Raw genomic sequence first — 14,431 nt, 5'->3', positions numbered from 1 at the left:
CCCTTAGAGAGGGCTGATGAGGCTCACCATCTCGTATCTCAGAGGCCACCACCATCTCACATCGCTGTGTTCATTCAGCAGAGGAACTCAAACACTCCCAGGGTGGAAAAGCTTTTTTTTTTTCTTCCATTATTTTAATTAAAATTGCAATTGAGATGTTCTTTAAAATAAAATAAAAAAACACAAATTTGTCTGAATTCTAATATTAAATTTTCTTTTTAATAGAAGTCAAAGATTTTGTCTATTTTCATATAGCCAAAGGAAAAGAACAAGCTATTAGTTAGGACACTTTTTACTGGTTGAGGCAACAATTGCATTAGCAGGAAAGCATGGTAGTTAGAAAGCAAATACAAATAGCAGGGGAAGAAAAGATAAACGCTTTAAAAGAGTAATTTTTAACTACTCCCATGTAAATAAAAGCTCCTGAAAGCATTAAGATGCACACAGCCACTTGAATATCTAAGTTTGTTGTAACTCAGTGTTTTGTTTTCTTTTCTTCAAATTTATTCTTATTGTTTGACTGTGCTAATACCCTGAGAGTTGTATTTTATCCAAGTCTCTACAAGCAGTTTTGTGTTGCTGGAGTTTTTCTCCACTGTAACAGGAAAGCAAGTACATAAAGGACAACTAAGTGATAAAATTGGCATGCATCAGGATAGCTGCAAAACTGCTAACTTCTCAGCCATTTCAAACGTAAGCTATTTCCACCTGTCAGTGTTTCAGTTGGACAAAGTTTCCACAATTAAAAGCTCTGTATTTAGAACCATCTCAAAATAGTTTAAAAAAACCTTCAGCAGAACCAACAGACCATAAGCACTATTACACATTTTTTTCTCGTGTCTTGAGACAATGCCACTCACTAGGATTGTGAAAACAACAATAAAAACTAAAAGGTACCTTACAAAAGCGTAGGCATTCTTAAAGAGGCACTACTTTACTAATAAATTCAATACTACGTAAAAAGCAATTCACATTTTATTTAAATTGCATTAAACTGTACAAAAATGTTTTATTCTTGCCAAAAATATCAGCAATATTTTCAATCTTACTTCTAGACAAACAGCAAACTTTTATTTTATTCTTTCCAGGGTGAGTTTACAAGTAAACAAATAAGATGCACATTTTTTGCGTTGAACAAACGGATTTCAATGTGTTTTTTTTTTTTTGGAATAATCTTGATTTTTAGTGTCTTTAAGGAACTTCATTACTCCTGCCATGCCTGTTAAAAGCCTAAAGAAAAAGGTTGTGTGTCTCACACAAAGGAATGTAAATAGTCACGAGATTAAAGAGGTTGACTCTTCCAGTGAAACCTTAAACGTACCTCTGTACCACCAACATTCGCTTTACGCAAAGACCAGTCCACAGCACGAGGCTTGTGTGGTTGCTGGATTCACTCTCCAAAATGCCAATTGAATGCACATCAGTTAAAGACAAGTTTACGAAAAAAAAAAAAATTCTAAGTAACAGAAGTGAAATGGATTATACCCTTAACATTTTCAGTTTTTTTTTTCTTACCCTAATTCATGAGCAAATATGTAACAGCCCCATCAGATCTACAATCACCACAACGTTCTTTTGCCAAGATGCAACAAAGTAAGTACCTAGTTAAGTCGATCAGATGCAGAAAGCACTTCTGCTAAGAGCATGGGCTTATTTTCAGGCTTGTTTGTTCACATCACATATTTAATGCAGACTAACAAAACGTGATTTGGGTCACGGACCACACCTTCTTAAATCTGAGACCTAAAATGGAAATACAGTTGCAGTAATTTATTTATTTGTGTGTTTATTTATTGGGATTTCAAAGTCATTTTTTTCCTTCAGCCTTGAAACTCAGCGAGCAAAAAGCTGTTTCACCAGGCTGGCTAGAGCTTAAAAAATTAAGCATCTTTTGTTACTTCGGAGTTGTTTGAGGGAATAAAGTCTTCTTGAAATTCAACTTTATCTGGATAGAGTTTAATGTAGGTGTCCACCATTAAATCTAGGTCGTGTTTTATATCAAAGTTTATGTTTAACAAAGCTAGGTTGCTGGACCTTTGCTCTGTCAAGGTGTTTTTCAGGTACGCCTTTAAGCGCTTCCGTCCTACTTCGTATTTCTCGTTCTCCACCTTCATCACTGGAAGTATGGACAAGACTTTAAGCAACGCGTAAACGTTAGGGAAAAACTTTATGTCAGGCAGGTGAAGTGCTTCATAAATAGTAGATGGAAGTTCAATATCTTTCCCTCGGTGCTTCCACTTGATTCTCCAACAATGAAGCTCAGCAGAGAGAGTGTCCGGATTAGGCAAGTCATTTTTGTACATGTCAGCGTGATGCTCCTCAGACGTATTGAATTTGAGCTGACCCATGACTGAGGGCACTAATGATAAACATTTAAGAGCTTTTAAATGTTGTTCTGAGAATATATCTTTTAATTCTTGAATTATATGTTCCAATGTGGGGATACTAAGGACCTCCTTGTAGTAATTCTCTGATGTTAGCTCAGAGTCCAAGTTACCCTGTTGTGCTCTGCGAAATTTTCCAGGGAGTTTAATTTGTACATCCAGTTTTGTAGCCAAATTTGTTGCTTCCTCAAACCAAAACTCATGGTAAACGTCGACATTCTCCACCACTTCGTTCAGAGAATGCAACACCGCCGTTAGGCTGCTAGCTGCAAAGAACACATCTGACGTTTGCCCCTGGAGATTTCTCCCAAATGCTCTCGTAAAAGACAGAGCATGTTTCAGAATTACAATAGTCACAATGAAATCAAAATCCGTTATTGCGCTTGAAAGTACAAATGCTCGACCAGCAATGGAGTTGTTCCACCTGACAGACGTGTCACTGTTTACCGCATCCAAACACAGCACCAAGGCTTGTATGAGGTCCACTAACACCTCAAAAGTATCGTGCCTGCCTGTCCAGTGAGAACGGCAGATCTCCTTCAGCTCATTGCTCTTCTCCTTATTGTTCTGAAAAAGAACAGAAATTGTATTGTCCAGTTCTTCCAGCAACTGCGGGGACTGCCGAAAAAGACAGCAAATTTCCTCGATTGTTCCCAGTGCCGTGGAAACTCCAACAACAGGAACGGATTTTGCCAACCAGACGTTTAAGGCACAAGAGGAACACAGCGTATAAACGGCTTGCGGATACTTCTCCAAGAGTCTTGTAGCCACAACTTTCATTTTAGAAGCAAACCCGCTGGAGACAATGTAGGCTTGACCTCGACAGTACTCCATGTTTAGTCCCCACTTTTCAGTAATAGTCGTATGGAACTTAACAGCCAAAATGTCAGGATCAGCCTCATAAGGTAAAAACCCAATGAATTCTTCTCGTAGATTGTGAGAATCATCAACAAATCTCACCAAGACTGGCAAGTGTTCCTCTCCTGCTATGTCTACCACTTCGTCAGTAACAATAGAAAAGAAGTGCGAGTCTCTTACTTCCCTCAGTGTCTCTTCTCTGATACAGCTCTCACAGATCTCAAGCATTTGTTTCTGCTGAGTTTTTGAACAATACTCCAGATTGACCGCAGTCATCTCAAACCGTTTCCTCAGAACTTCATCTCCAGAATTTATTCTACATTCCAGCAGAGCCTGAAAGTTATCTGAGGCAAAAATACCTTCTGGAAGCTCATCAACATTATGGCCATCCAGGGGAATATTTTGTTTCCCCATTAGGATCAAAATTTCAAACAAAGATTTAAGGTAGTCTTTGTTTTCTCTTTCTTCCAGTGTTAAAGGAGTGGCTTCTTCTTCTTGCTCTTCCCCACCTTCCTCTGAGACAGTGTTTTGTGCATTGCTTTCATTCAGTTCTTGGGTTGCCTGTTCCCGTTCAAAAGCTTCATCAACTACGAAACGTAAAATACCATGTTAAAATAACACAACTAAAACATAATATTTGCTTTTCCCTACTATCCCCATTACCATTAAGTTACTGGAGTTGAGAGTATGTTTCCAGTTGAAAAGTGAATAATTTGGAATGAGTTTAGACTGGCTACTTGAATCAAGCAGCAACTCAATTATCCTCCTGCTGTACATAAAGCTACATATTCTATGTTACTTCATCAGCCTTAAGATTTTCAACAAAGTTTTTCAAACAATTATTTTGCCCACTTACTCTTTTGCTGCTTCAGTGTTCTTATTTCATCTTCACTCTTAAAAAAAATAAAATAAAATTGATGTCAATGTCTACCACATGACCTTAAGATACTAAAACACATCAAAGATACAAATATTGTAGATGAGACCACATTGAGATTTTTAATACTTAAAAAGTGCTATAAGGTCTGATAGAAGGAGGTTCTTTAGGTAGTTTATTGCTGTCACAGCATAACTAGTAACAACACAGCAATACTTTGTTGCTACTCCTAAGGTTCCCATACTTGTATTAGGAGTTTGTTGAATCTGCATTATGAGCAAGTTCTTTTCATTAAAAAATTCTGTTTCAGGAGGAACATGCACTATGCCAACAGAAAGAACTGTCTTAATCGTTTCCTAAGATTCAGTTAAACAACAGACTTATTAAACTCATGAAGAAATATTTAAAAATCGTATTTCTCTGACATACAAGCTGAGTTTAGGAGTTGAATTCCTCATAATTTTCAATATACTTAAATCCAGAGATCTATAGACATTTAGTGTAAATGACACAGAAGAGCCATTGACAAGTCACAATTCCACAAGAAACTGCTTGATCTTGGTTTTACACATGATCATCTTTTGAAAACAATAAGCTAAAACATGCATGTCTGAATTACTGCAGACTTCAGAGCAGTATCAGGCAAACTGAAGATCAGAGTCATCATATAGCAAGAATTTCAGGGTAGCACGCCTAAGTTGTATTCAGTTAGTGCTGCATTAACAAGTAAAAGGAAGTTATACGCCTGCTTTTGAAGACAGGATCAGTTCTCATCTTCCAAATTATTTCATTAAACTTTTCTGAGTAGATAAGAGTTCTACCAGCGTAATACTTGGGTATTTACATGTAACTTACTATCAGCAAAATTGTACTAGAATAGCAGCACAGAAACTGCAAACACCCAAGTGCTACGTATTATTAGACATTATATGGTCTCATATGAACTTCCTTGTCTTCAGTGTTTTAACATAAAACAAAAAATCTTACATTAAAAACTTACCAGCTCTTTTATCCTTTTTCTATGTCTGCTGTGGGGATTGTTCAGGTGACTTGTAAGATCAAATATAGTTGGCACGGCATTATCCCGTAAAACTGTTCTGTAAGGACTCTGTGAAGAGACATCTAGATTAGCAATGCCTTTAGGAAATTGGCATGGCCTCTGAAATTTCATGTTTTCAAACAGAATGTACATTTAAAAAAATAGCCTCTGTGTAATTTCATGTTTTTTGTGCAGTGTGTACAAAGAGCATGGCCTATGAAATTCAGTGGGTGCACAGAATTTTTTTCCTGTTTATTATTTTCACTTTCTGATGCATCAGAACGAATAGGAAGTTGTGCTATGCAATTCACATTTCAGAGATTTAACGAGAACACTGAAAACTAGAAGATGTTTTCTAAAAAAAAGAAAACAAAGCACTACTACTTTTTCTTCCCCTTTGTATTCACATTACAGATCCCCAATGCCATAATTTGAATTTACTTGAATATTAAAATTTCTAACAAAATAAATATTCTGGATATAGAGACACCTATGCCTCAGAAAGGAAAGTGCTTATTACTAGTGCTGTGTTTATCATCACTTGTTTCACAGTTCTAGAAACAATCACACAAACATTTTCGCAATGAAAACGTTCATCTGCTTCTTTACATCAAATTATGTATACCCACAAAAAACTCCAGTGAATGACCATACTGAAGGAAAACACAACTGTCAAATGAGTAGGAGGAAGGCTTCCATGTGGTCATGTAAATGTTTCTAGCAGTTAAAAGTGTTTTAAATAACATGTATTTGAATATGCTGTGAACTTGTGTCATCTAAACTGGACCATTTCCATCAAGCACAGACCTTTGACTGATCGTGTTTCTACATGTCATTACACTGAAGTGGATTTCAAGCAGTTTCACAAAGCTTCATTTCATATTCAGAATTTCTTCCAATAGTCATCTGTTGGTTTGTTTCTGGGAAGCAGCCTAATCAGAGACCCTGTCATGTGTAATACCAACGAGGGCTCCAAGTTTGACCTACGTATTTTAATTACCCCACAGAACCAACTTTGTGTCTTTCAGCCTAGAAATCAAGACTTGGTACAAAGCCACAAATCCATCGGTTCCTACTGCTAAGCAAGCTATTAAAATCAGCATCAGTTTAACAAGAAGAATTGAAAGCTATTATTTCATTAACAGGAAACAGTAACATGATTTAACTGGATAGAATACAGCAGGAACCAGAAGCCTGACAAACATACAGTGTGTGTAAACCTCTTGGCCACAGGCGAGTGCAATTTAACTGAATTACACCACATACTCTCTTCAGTAACAGCACATTAGTGATTTTAAGTAATTAGGGGTATGCAAACTTACATTCTTACACGGAATACATTATATAATGTTGTAACATTTAGTGACAGTAAACAAAATAAGCATGGTTTTGCAAGAGGAAAGAACTGCCATGAAGGCCACGAACATATTAAATCAGCTGAAGCAGTTTCTCTACCCAAACTGCTCATTTCCACCTCATCCTTTGTGCCAGTACAAACATCTGTGAGTCTGTGCGGTGCCCTGGACCATGACAAGGATGTCAATTAAGACAAGGAGATTCATTTTCCCAGGGACCACTTACCCAAGGGACCAAAAATTAAAATGCAGCATACTGATTAAAAACCTTAATTACATTTTGCAATGTGCAATAAACAAATGCTTGGTTTTACTCACACTTCTGCATATCATAGAAGTCTCAAAATGTTTAGCGCACAGTCTGTAGTGCTTGTTGAGTTGATCTGGAGTTTTATCTTCCAAATCTGCCCTTCGACAGTTCTCCACCCATCTTTGACATCTGCAAGTAAGCAAAAAGAAAAAATTAGTCTTCAGTTTAAATAAAATCCCTTTCAATTTCAAAACTTACTCACAACTGGAGTGCAGCAATCCCTGCCCTCCACGCAGGGCTAAGGAAAGCTCTGTGCACCTTCCCCTGGAAAGTACCATGACATCTTTTTTAAAATCTGCTTTTCTCCTTTTGTTCACCATTTAACAGCAAAGTCATGAATCTTTTCCCTCTCACCTTTGTCACATATGTACAACATGGCAATGCAATTGCTCACGAAGCCCAACCGTCTAATTCTGAACAAGAATTATATTCAAAAAAAAGCTTGTAGACTAGATACAGCCATGGCTTTTCAAACCACTGTGAAAATAGTCATATTCTCTGCCCACCTTTAAAAAAATTATTTTTTCCTTATCTATTCTCATCACCTGGGAATTTAGAGTTGAATTTCAAAAGGTGAAATAATAAAAATTCAAAAGCAACCATTCCACAGACAGCGAAGCCTGAAGTAAGTTTTCATTAGATTTTTATGACATTTATTTCTGCTTTAGATTAGTTCTCCGAGATACAACACAAAGCTAAAGAAACATTTTACCATGTAATAGGGCTCCTTTTAGATATACAAGATAATATTTCCTCTGGTGAGTAAACGACTTTCAGTAATTGATGCAAGCGTATCAGCCAGCTTGTATTGCCCCCAAGGGGGTCTGCACAGTTACCTCTGAGCAACGCCATGCACAGACTGACTCTGTACAGCTACTCCAGTACAATTCATCTATTTTATCTGTGCAGTAAATATATAAATTAACGAGATTCCAGCAGCCATTAATATCTCAGTATTTAAAAGATACATCCAATCATTTCTGTCCTGCAAAAATCATTCCCTGAAGCATTATCGTCATGTACACGCACTTTGTGGCATCACAGATCGACCACAACTGCACATGAGGAAATACAGCTGAAAACACAGATGATTAAAACCTTCACATGAATGTAGCTGATGATTTGATCATTGTTCTAACTGCGTAATGAGGTTGCAGAAGCTCCCGTTCCTTATAGGCTAAATCTCCCCCCAGTCAAAGTCAAGAAGGCCAGGGACAGCTACATTGTAAAGAATCATGATGCTATCACTATAACACTACAGTAAAAGCAAGGAATTTTCATTATATTCTTACTGTACTTTACAACACATCTTTTGGCTACATACTTTTCAGCTTTTCAACTCAAAATTTCTCGTATTTTATATTTTTTATGTGGTACATGTTGGCAATGTCCACAAAGTTCCAGGAACCCCTGCAGAGAAGTCACACAAACAGTGCTACTTCAGTGGGGCAAAGTGGGGGAGATCCTCCTATAACCCAGTCATCACTAACCTTTTTTGAAACTGCACAAGGTATTTAAGATATTTAATCCACTTAAAAACAAAAATTACTCTTAAAAAGAAGGGTTCTTAACTAAGAAGTTTCCAGAAGCTATGAGAAAGTAAATCTATTTTTCTTTTTCACTACAAACATGAAATTATTGCTCACGGGAGCAAGGAAGGAGAACAATAATGAGCGATTTTTCAATAAATTAGGGATGACAGTTGTTTCTCCAGGTGTTTTGATGGGCAATCCAAATGAAGGAACTCACAGCTCTGTGTGGATTCCCCACCACATCTACTTTAACTGAGTAACCAAAGGACAACTGTGCAAGCGAAAAAGGAATCTTGGATCCTGCTCCCTGCGCTGTTTGTGCATTGTAACTTTAGCTCATGCAAAACATAAAAATAACACTGGCAGCAAGTACCAGAAAACAGGGATAACTTCTAATAGATTGTTATTATAGATCTACACATAATATCCTGAATTAAGGCTTAAAAGAAAAATATCTTCTCTTGCTCAGCCTTTTGGCAGCACAGACCTTGCACTCTTGCATTGTTCATTTCACCAAGCAGCATAAACACGGACCTCTCACATGGGACACCTTTAATGTGCAGGTTATACTGAATCTGGCTTTAGTACTTTGAGCAGTTGCTCCAGTTACGAGCCAGTTAATTAAAAGTAATCACATCAGGCTGCCACACAGGCTGATGAACCTTCCCATTGTGGTGAGGGCTTCAGTCCAGAGCAAGAGCTTGACCTTGGCAGATTTTTTACCTGCCTCTCTCCAAGGACACAAGGAAGTTGTGGAAGACCACCATGGAGCAAAGTCAAAGCTCCTCACGTTACTGCTCCTCTGAATCACCTCCTGGCAAACCCACAGCAACAAACTGGTGGCAGCAATAATGTGTCTGCAGCACACATCCCAGAACTGCCCCACAGTTGTCATGGACAAAGTCAGCCCGAATCCCTTTACCTCTGATGTTGCCATCCAGAAAACAAGTTAAGAAGATGGTAGCAGCAGGTAGGCACCAGATCAAGAAAGATACCAAAAGCTTCTCAGAATGGTCTCAGGAAATGAGTTTAACAAAGATAAAATCAACCTCCAAATACACCTCTCCCTTCCTGACTTCTCTCCCAGTTATATTAGAGCAGCTGCTGCCTTCTGGGCTGGTCAACTCTGAGCACAGAGTCCCAAAGAAGCCTTGGCACGGACAGCCTGAGTTTGTGGATCCTGATCAGGCACAGGCACCAGACTCCTCACCCTGCTGGAGCAGAAGATCAGCAAATGGAGCTCCAGATGCGTAGGAAACTTTACTGGCAAAGGCTGGAGTGCTGATGTTTCCTCAGGTAGCCACAGGATAAAAGAGAAATGGTGGAGGTTAAATGACTGGACCCAAGCTCTTGGATACAAACTCCATCTGAGGATGCATTTCGCACCTCAGTCCATCTATGAGTTTGGCTCCTCAGCAAATTCACTCCAAAGAACGAGCGGAAGAACAAAGAAAAAAGAGGTCAGATGCCTGAAAACACACAGCATAGCTGTGCTGCTTGGATAACACCATGCAATTAGAAAGATTTTAGAATAAAACTAGGTACAAAACTTTCTTTGCTGTTTAAGCGTTCAACTAACTCACACTGTACACTGTGGTGTGAGTGCTTCAGTTGCAAAATATTTGGCAGAAATTAAAATACATTCCAGTACAGTATTTTGCACCTCCGCTTAGAAGCCATTCATCAAGTTTTAAGGAGGTTTCCTTCGATGACAAACACGGATCTTACTGTCTGCCTGGGCTGCATGAAATGATAAATACTCTTCCTTACTGGCATAACAGAGGCTACTTATTTACTTACATTCATGTTTAATGTGAAAATGCTAAACAAAATCCATTACATTCAATTGGTTCATTTCCAAAGCCTAACCTGTGCACCTGCTCTTGCTTTTCTCAGATAGCAACAAGCAGTGAAGCCAGTCTTAAAGTTGTGCCAGGGGAGGCTCAGGTTGGAAATGAGGAGACATTTCTGCTCAGCAAGAGCGGTCAGGCCTTGGGACGGGTTGCCCAGGGAGGTGGGGGAGTCCCCGTCCCTGGGGGTGTTCAAGGAGAGGTTGGATGTGGTGCTTGGGGACAGGGCTTGGGGGGGACATTGGTGGTAGGGGGTGGTTGGAGCAGGTGATCTTGGAGGGCTTCTCCAACCCTAATGACTCTAGGATTAGAGCTCTTAGCACTGAATTGGAAAAAAGTAAAGGCAATTAACTCAGTTATTGTAGAAAACCTGAAAGCAGTAAGGTTGTACAGACAATTCACCTAGAAATATGTATTTCTCAATGATTTTTTTTAATTAAAAGTTTCCAAGACTTACTCTAATTCTGTTAGCTGCCAAGAACAAACCACATTTTTGGCACAAACTACCTTGCTCCCCATTCCCGTTTGACCTACGAGGGTAAGAGGTCTCTACGACAGCAAGCAGCACTGCAAGGCCACAGCAGTAACATCGCCTGACATCTACAGTTACTTGCAGAGCAGTGCTGCAGTTCATGTTAATAGTTATTAAATTGAATATATGATCATTTTGGACATTTTGCTACAGGTTTGAATAAGAAAAGTATAAGGTATTAGGGAAAAAAAGATGTAGCTAGCATTGAAACTGCATATTTTTAAGAGCACAGCAGACTAAAAATGCTAGAAAGAGCTCAGGTATAGGTTCTCCTTCCTCTGCAAAGAAACTGTCTAGATCATCCTTCAGGGTTGATTTTACCTATTTTCTACTACTCCCTTAGAGGAATGTTAATCATTTTAGCCTGAACTACTTCACGGGGATTATAAAGTAGTCATGAAAACAGAAAGAACTCCTACCCGTACCACTGCCTTTGTAGACATATAAGCCAGTACACCCTGCCTAAAACCACGTCTGTGATCTACTTCTATGGACGTTTCAGTAATTTATGTTGTTTAACTTAACATAGATGATGCACATTTTTGGATATATTTCTGTCATATATTTCTGTGTATTTCTTTCCTATGTGTCAAGCACCTGGAGGAAACCAGCAGGTGTCACGTATCCATCGCTGGAAGTTCAGCCTTAACTGCCTGCTGTTAGAACTGCCACGGCTCTAGGGATGACACCTTCCGAAAGTGCGAGGAGCAAGTGAAGTCAAGAGGTGGCAGCTAGACACGGTGAGCTTCTACATAGGAATTTCTTCACCTAAACGCAGGATTTATTTCTTGCACATGTCCTGCTCCTCTCACCCATTGTCCCAGCCCACCTCATGTGGGCTCTGTCCTCACCACGTGCCACCACCTCAGAGCACCGAGGGGCTTCCACCACCTGACGCAGTGCTGGCCCTCTTCCTGCACCCCTTCACACCCCCCCCATACGTGCATCCCCCCAGACCCCATGTCCAGGCACCCCCTGACACCCAAGCGCCTCCACAAATCCCAGCTTCCCCCTACACCTCCCCACAGAGCCTCAGCTCCCCCCAGAACCCCCCACACACACTCTCAGGTCCCACCACCCAGCCTCAGCTCCCCCCAGACCTCCACACACCCACTCTCAGCTCTCCCCCCAGAAAAGAATCTCAGCTCCCCCTACATCCCCCCTCACACAGCCTCAATTCCCCCCCAGACCCCCCCTTCACACCCTCAGCTCCCCCCCCCAACAGCCTCAGCTCCCTCCATGTCCCCCTCCTCACACCCTCAACTCCCTCACCCTGCCTCAGTGCCCCCCAGAACCTCCTTAACACCCTCAGCTCCCCCACACCCCCCCAACACAGAGCCTCAGCTCCCCCCAGACCCCCCCCTCACACCTTCAGCTTCCCCCAGACCCCCCCCCCTCAACCCCTCAGCTCCCCCCAGACCCCCTCCTCATACCCTCAGCTGCCCCTCTACACACACAGGGCCTCAGCTCTCCCCCAGAACCCCCCTCACACCCTCAGCACCCCCCCAGGCCCCCTCCTCATACTCTCAGCTCCCCCCCAACACCCTAATCTCCCCCCAGACCCCCCCCCACACACACCCTCAACTCCCTCCCCCAGCCTCAGCTCCCCCTACACCCCCCCTCACAGCCTCAGCTTCCTCCCAGCCCCCCCCCAGCCTCAGCTCCCCCTAAACCCTCCCCTTTACACCCTCAGCTCCCCCCCCAGACCCCCACCTCATCCTCTCAGCTCTCCCCCAACACCCTCATATCCCCCAGGCCCCCCCTCATAACCTCAGCACACCCCAGACCCCCTCCTCATACCCTCAGCGCCCCCCCTACACACACAGAGCCTCAACTCTCCCCCAGACCCCCCCTCATACCCTCAGCTCCCCCCCAGGCCCCCTCCTCATAATCTCAGCTCCCCCCCAACACCCTCACCTCCCCCCAGACCCCACACGCACACCCTCAGCTCCCCCCAAACCCCCTCCTCATACTCTCAGCTCCCCCCAACACCCTCATCTCCCCCCAGACCCCTCACACACCCTCAGCTCCACCAGGCCCCCTCATACCCTCAGCTCCCCCCCCTACACACACAGGGCCTCAACTCACCCCCAGAACTCCCCCCCCCTTCGCACCCTCAGCTCCCCCCCAGGCCCTCACCTAGTACTCTCAGCTCCCTTCCTCCAGCCTCAGCTCCCTCCAGACCCCCCCCTCACCCCTTCAGCTCCCCCCCAGGCCCCCTCCTCATACCCTCAGCTGCCCCCCTACACACACAGGGCCTTAACTCTCCCCCAGACCCCCCCCTCATACCCTCAGCTCCCCCCCAGGCCCCCTCCTCATCCTCTCAGCTGCCCCCCAACACCCTCATCTCCCCCCAGACCTCCCCCCCACACCCTCAGCTCCCCCCCCAGACCCTCAGCTCCCCCACCCAGCCTTAGCTCCCTCCATGTCCCCCCCACACCCTCAACTCCCTCCCCCAGCCTCAGCTCCCTACACACACATAGAGCCTCAACTCTCCCCCAGCCCCCTCCCTCACCCCCTCAGCTCCCCCACCTCATACTCTCAGCTCCCCCCAACACCCTCATCTCCCCCAGGCCCCCCCCCACACCTTCAGCTTCCCCCAACCCCCCCTCCTCACACTCTTAGCTCCCCCCCAGACCCCTCCTCACACCCTCAGCTCCCTCCCCCTGCCTCAGTGCCCCCCAGACCCCCCTTCACACCCTCAGCTCCCCCCAGGCCCCCTCCTCATACTCTCAGCTCCCCCCCAACACCCTCATCACCCTCATCTCCCCCAGACCCCCCCTTACACCCCCCAAATCCCCTCTCCCCCCTCACCCCTTCATCACCCCTCATCCCCTCACAGGGGGGGGACACCCAACGGCCGTCCCAGCGCATGCGCAGCCGCCCTCCCCCTTCCCCCCCTCAGGCCGGGGGGTCCCGCAGCGCCCCGCCCCGGGCACCACACGGCGGGCGGCCTCCACCGGGAGCCCACAGCTCCTCACAACCCCCTTTTTTATTCCCTTAACGCTCCCCCTTCCCCATTTTATCCCCTTTTAGGATGAGGCCGAGCTGCTAGCGAGGTGTGGGGGTAAAAAAATAAAAAAATAAAAAAATAAAGGAGGTGAAGCCGCCCCCCCCCCCTTCAAATCCCCATCCCCTCACCTGACGGGGTCGCGGGGGAAGCGGAAGAAGGCGAGGTCGGACTGCGTGCTCTTGCGGGTGCAGTTGGGGGCCGCGCAGAAGTTCGGCATGGCCACAAGGAAAAAATAATAAAATAAATAAAAATAAATAAAGCCCTCCCCCTCCCCCCACGCCGATAGAGGAGGAGGAGGAGGAGGGAAGCGGCCCCTTTAAATCCGAAAGGGGGAGGGGGGGGGGAAGGGGGGTGGAGGAGGAAGAGGAGGAGGAGGAAGATGAAGAGGGGGGCGGTTGGGGGGGGGGGGGGAGCGGCTCCACAGTGCTGTGAGCGGCCGGGAGGATTCACCGCCGGGACGGGGTGCGCGCCGGGGCCGCCTCCTTCCCACAAGGCGCCGCGCGCCAGCGGGGGTGCTTCCCGCCGAGCCGCGCGCATGCGCGGTAATGGGAAAGGAGGGGGGGGTGTTGCGCGGGAAGGTGCGCGGCGCATGCGCGGAGAGGGAGGGTGAAGGCAAAGTGGGGGGGGTGAGGGCAAGGCCTAGGGGCGTTAATAAGGGGTTAAATCCTTAATTAATGCTTC

General features: G+C 44.2%; 1 protein-coding gene across 3 annotated transcripts; it reads right to left on the bottom strand.

Moving 5' to 3' along the window:
* Positions 1-957: 957 nt before the first annotated feature.
* THAP12 (THAP domain containing 12) lies at positions 958-14,235 on the bottom strand. 3 transcript variants are annotated; one of them, XM_027466335.3, is made up of 5 exons: positions 13,879-14,235; positions 6,832-6,952; positions 5,120-5,227; positions 4,099-4,135; positions 958-3,829 (listed from the first exon to the last, which is right to left on the bottom strand). In XM_027466335.3, the coding sequence occupies exons 1-5, from the start codon at positions 13,965-13,967 to the stop codon at positions 1,881-1,883; spliced, it is 2,304 nt and encodes a 767-aa protein (XP_027322136.2). In that variant the 5' UTR covers positions 13,968-14,235; the 3' UTR covers positions 958-1,880. The 3 variants fall into 3 exon arrangements, with proteins under 3 accessions (XP_027322136.2, XP_038034058.1, XP_038034064.1); XM_038178130.2 differs by lacking the exon at positions 13,879-14,235 and adding an exon at positions 13,552-13,610; XM_038178136.2 differs by lacking the exon at positions 13,879-14,235 and adding an exon at positions 11,335-11,568.
* Positions 14,236-14,431: the final 196 nt, after the last annotated feature.

The sequence above is a fragment of the Anas platyrhynchos genome, chromosome 1, assembly GCF_047663525.1.
Source record: "Anas platyrhynchos isolate ZD024472 breed Pekin duck chromosome 1, IASCAAS_PekinDuck_T2T, whole genome shotgun sequence".
NCBI classification, from domain to species: domain Eukaryota; kingdom Metazoa; phylum Chordata; class Aves; order Anseriformes; family Anatidae; genus Anas; species Anas platyrhynchos.
Note: the sequence above shows the minus strand (reverse complement) of the source record. Positions and strands in the feature narration are given on the sequence as shown.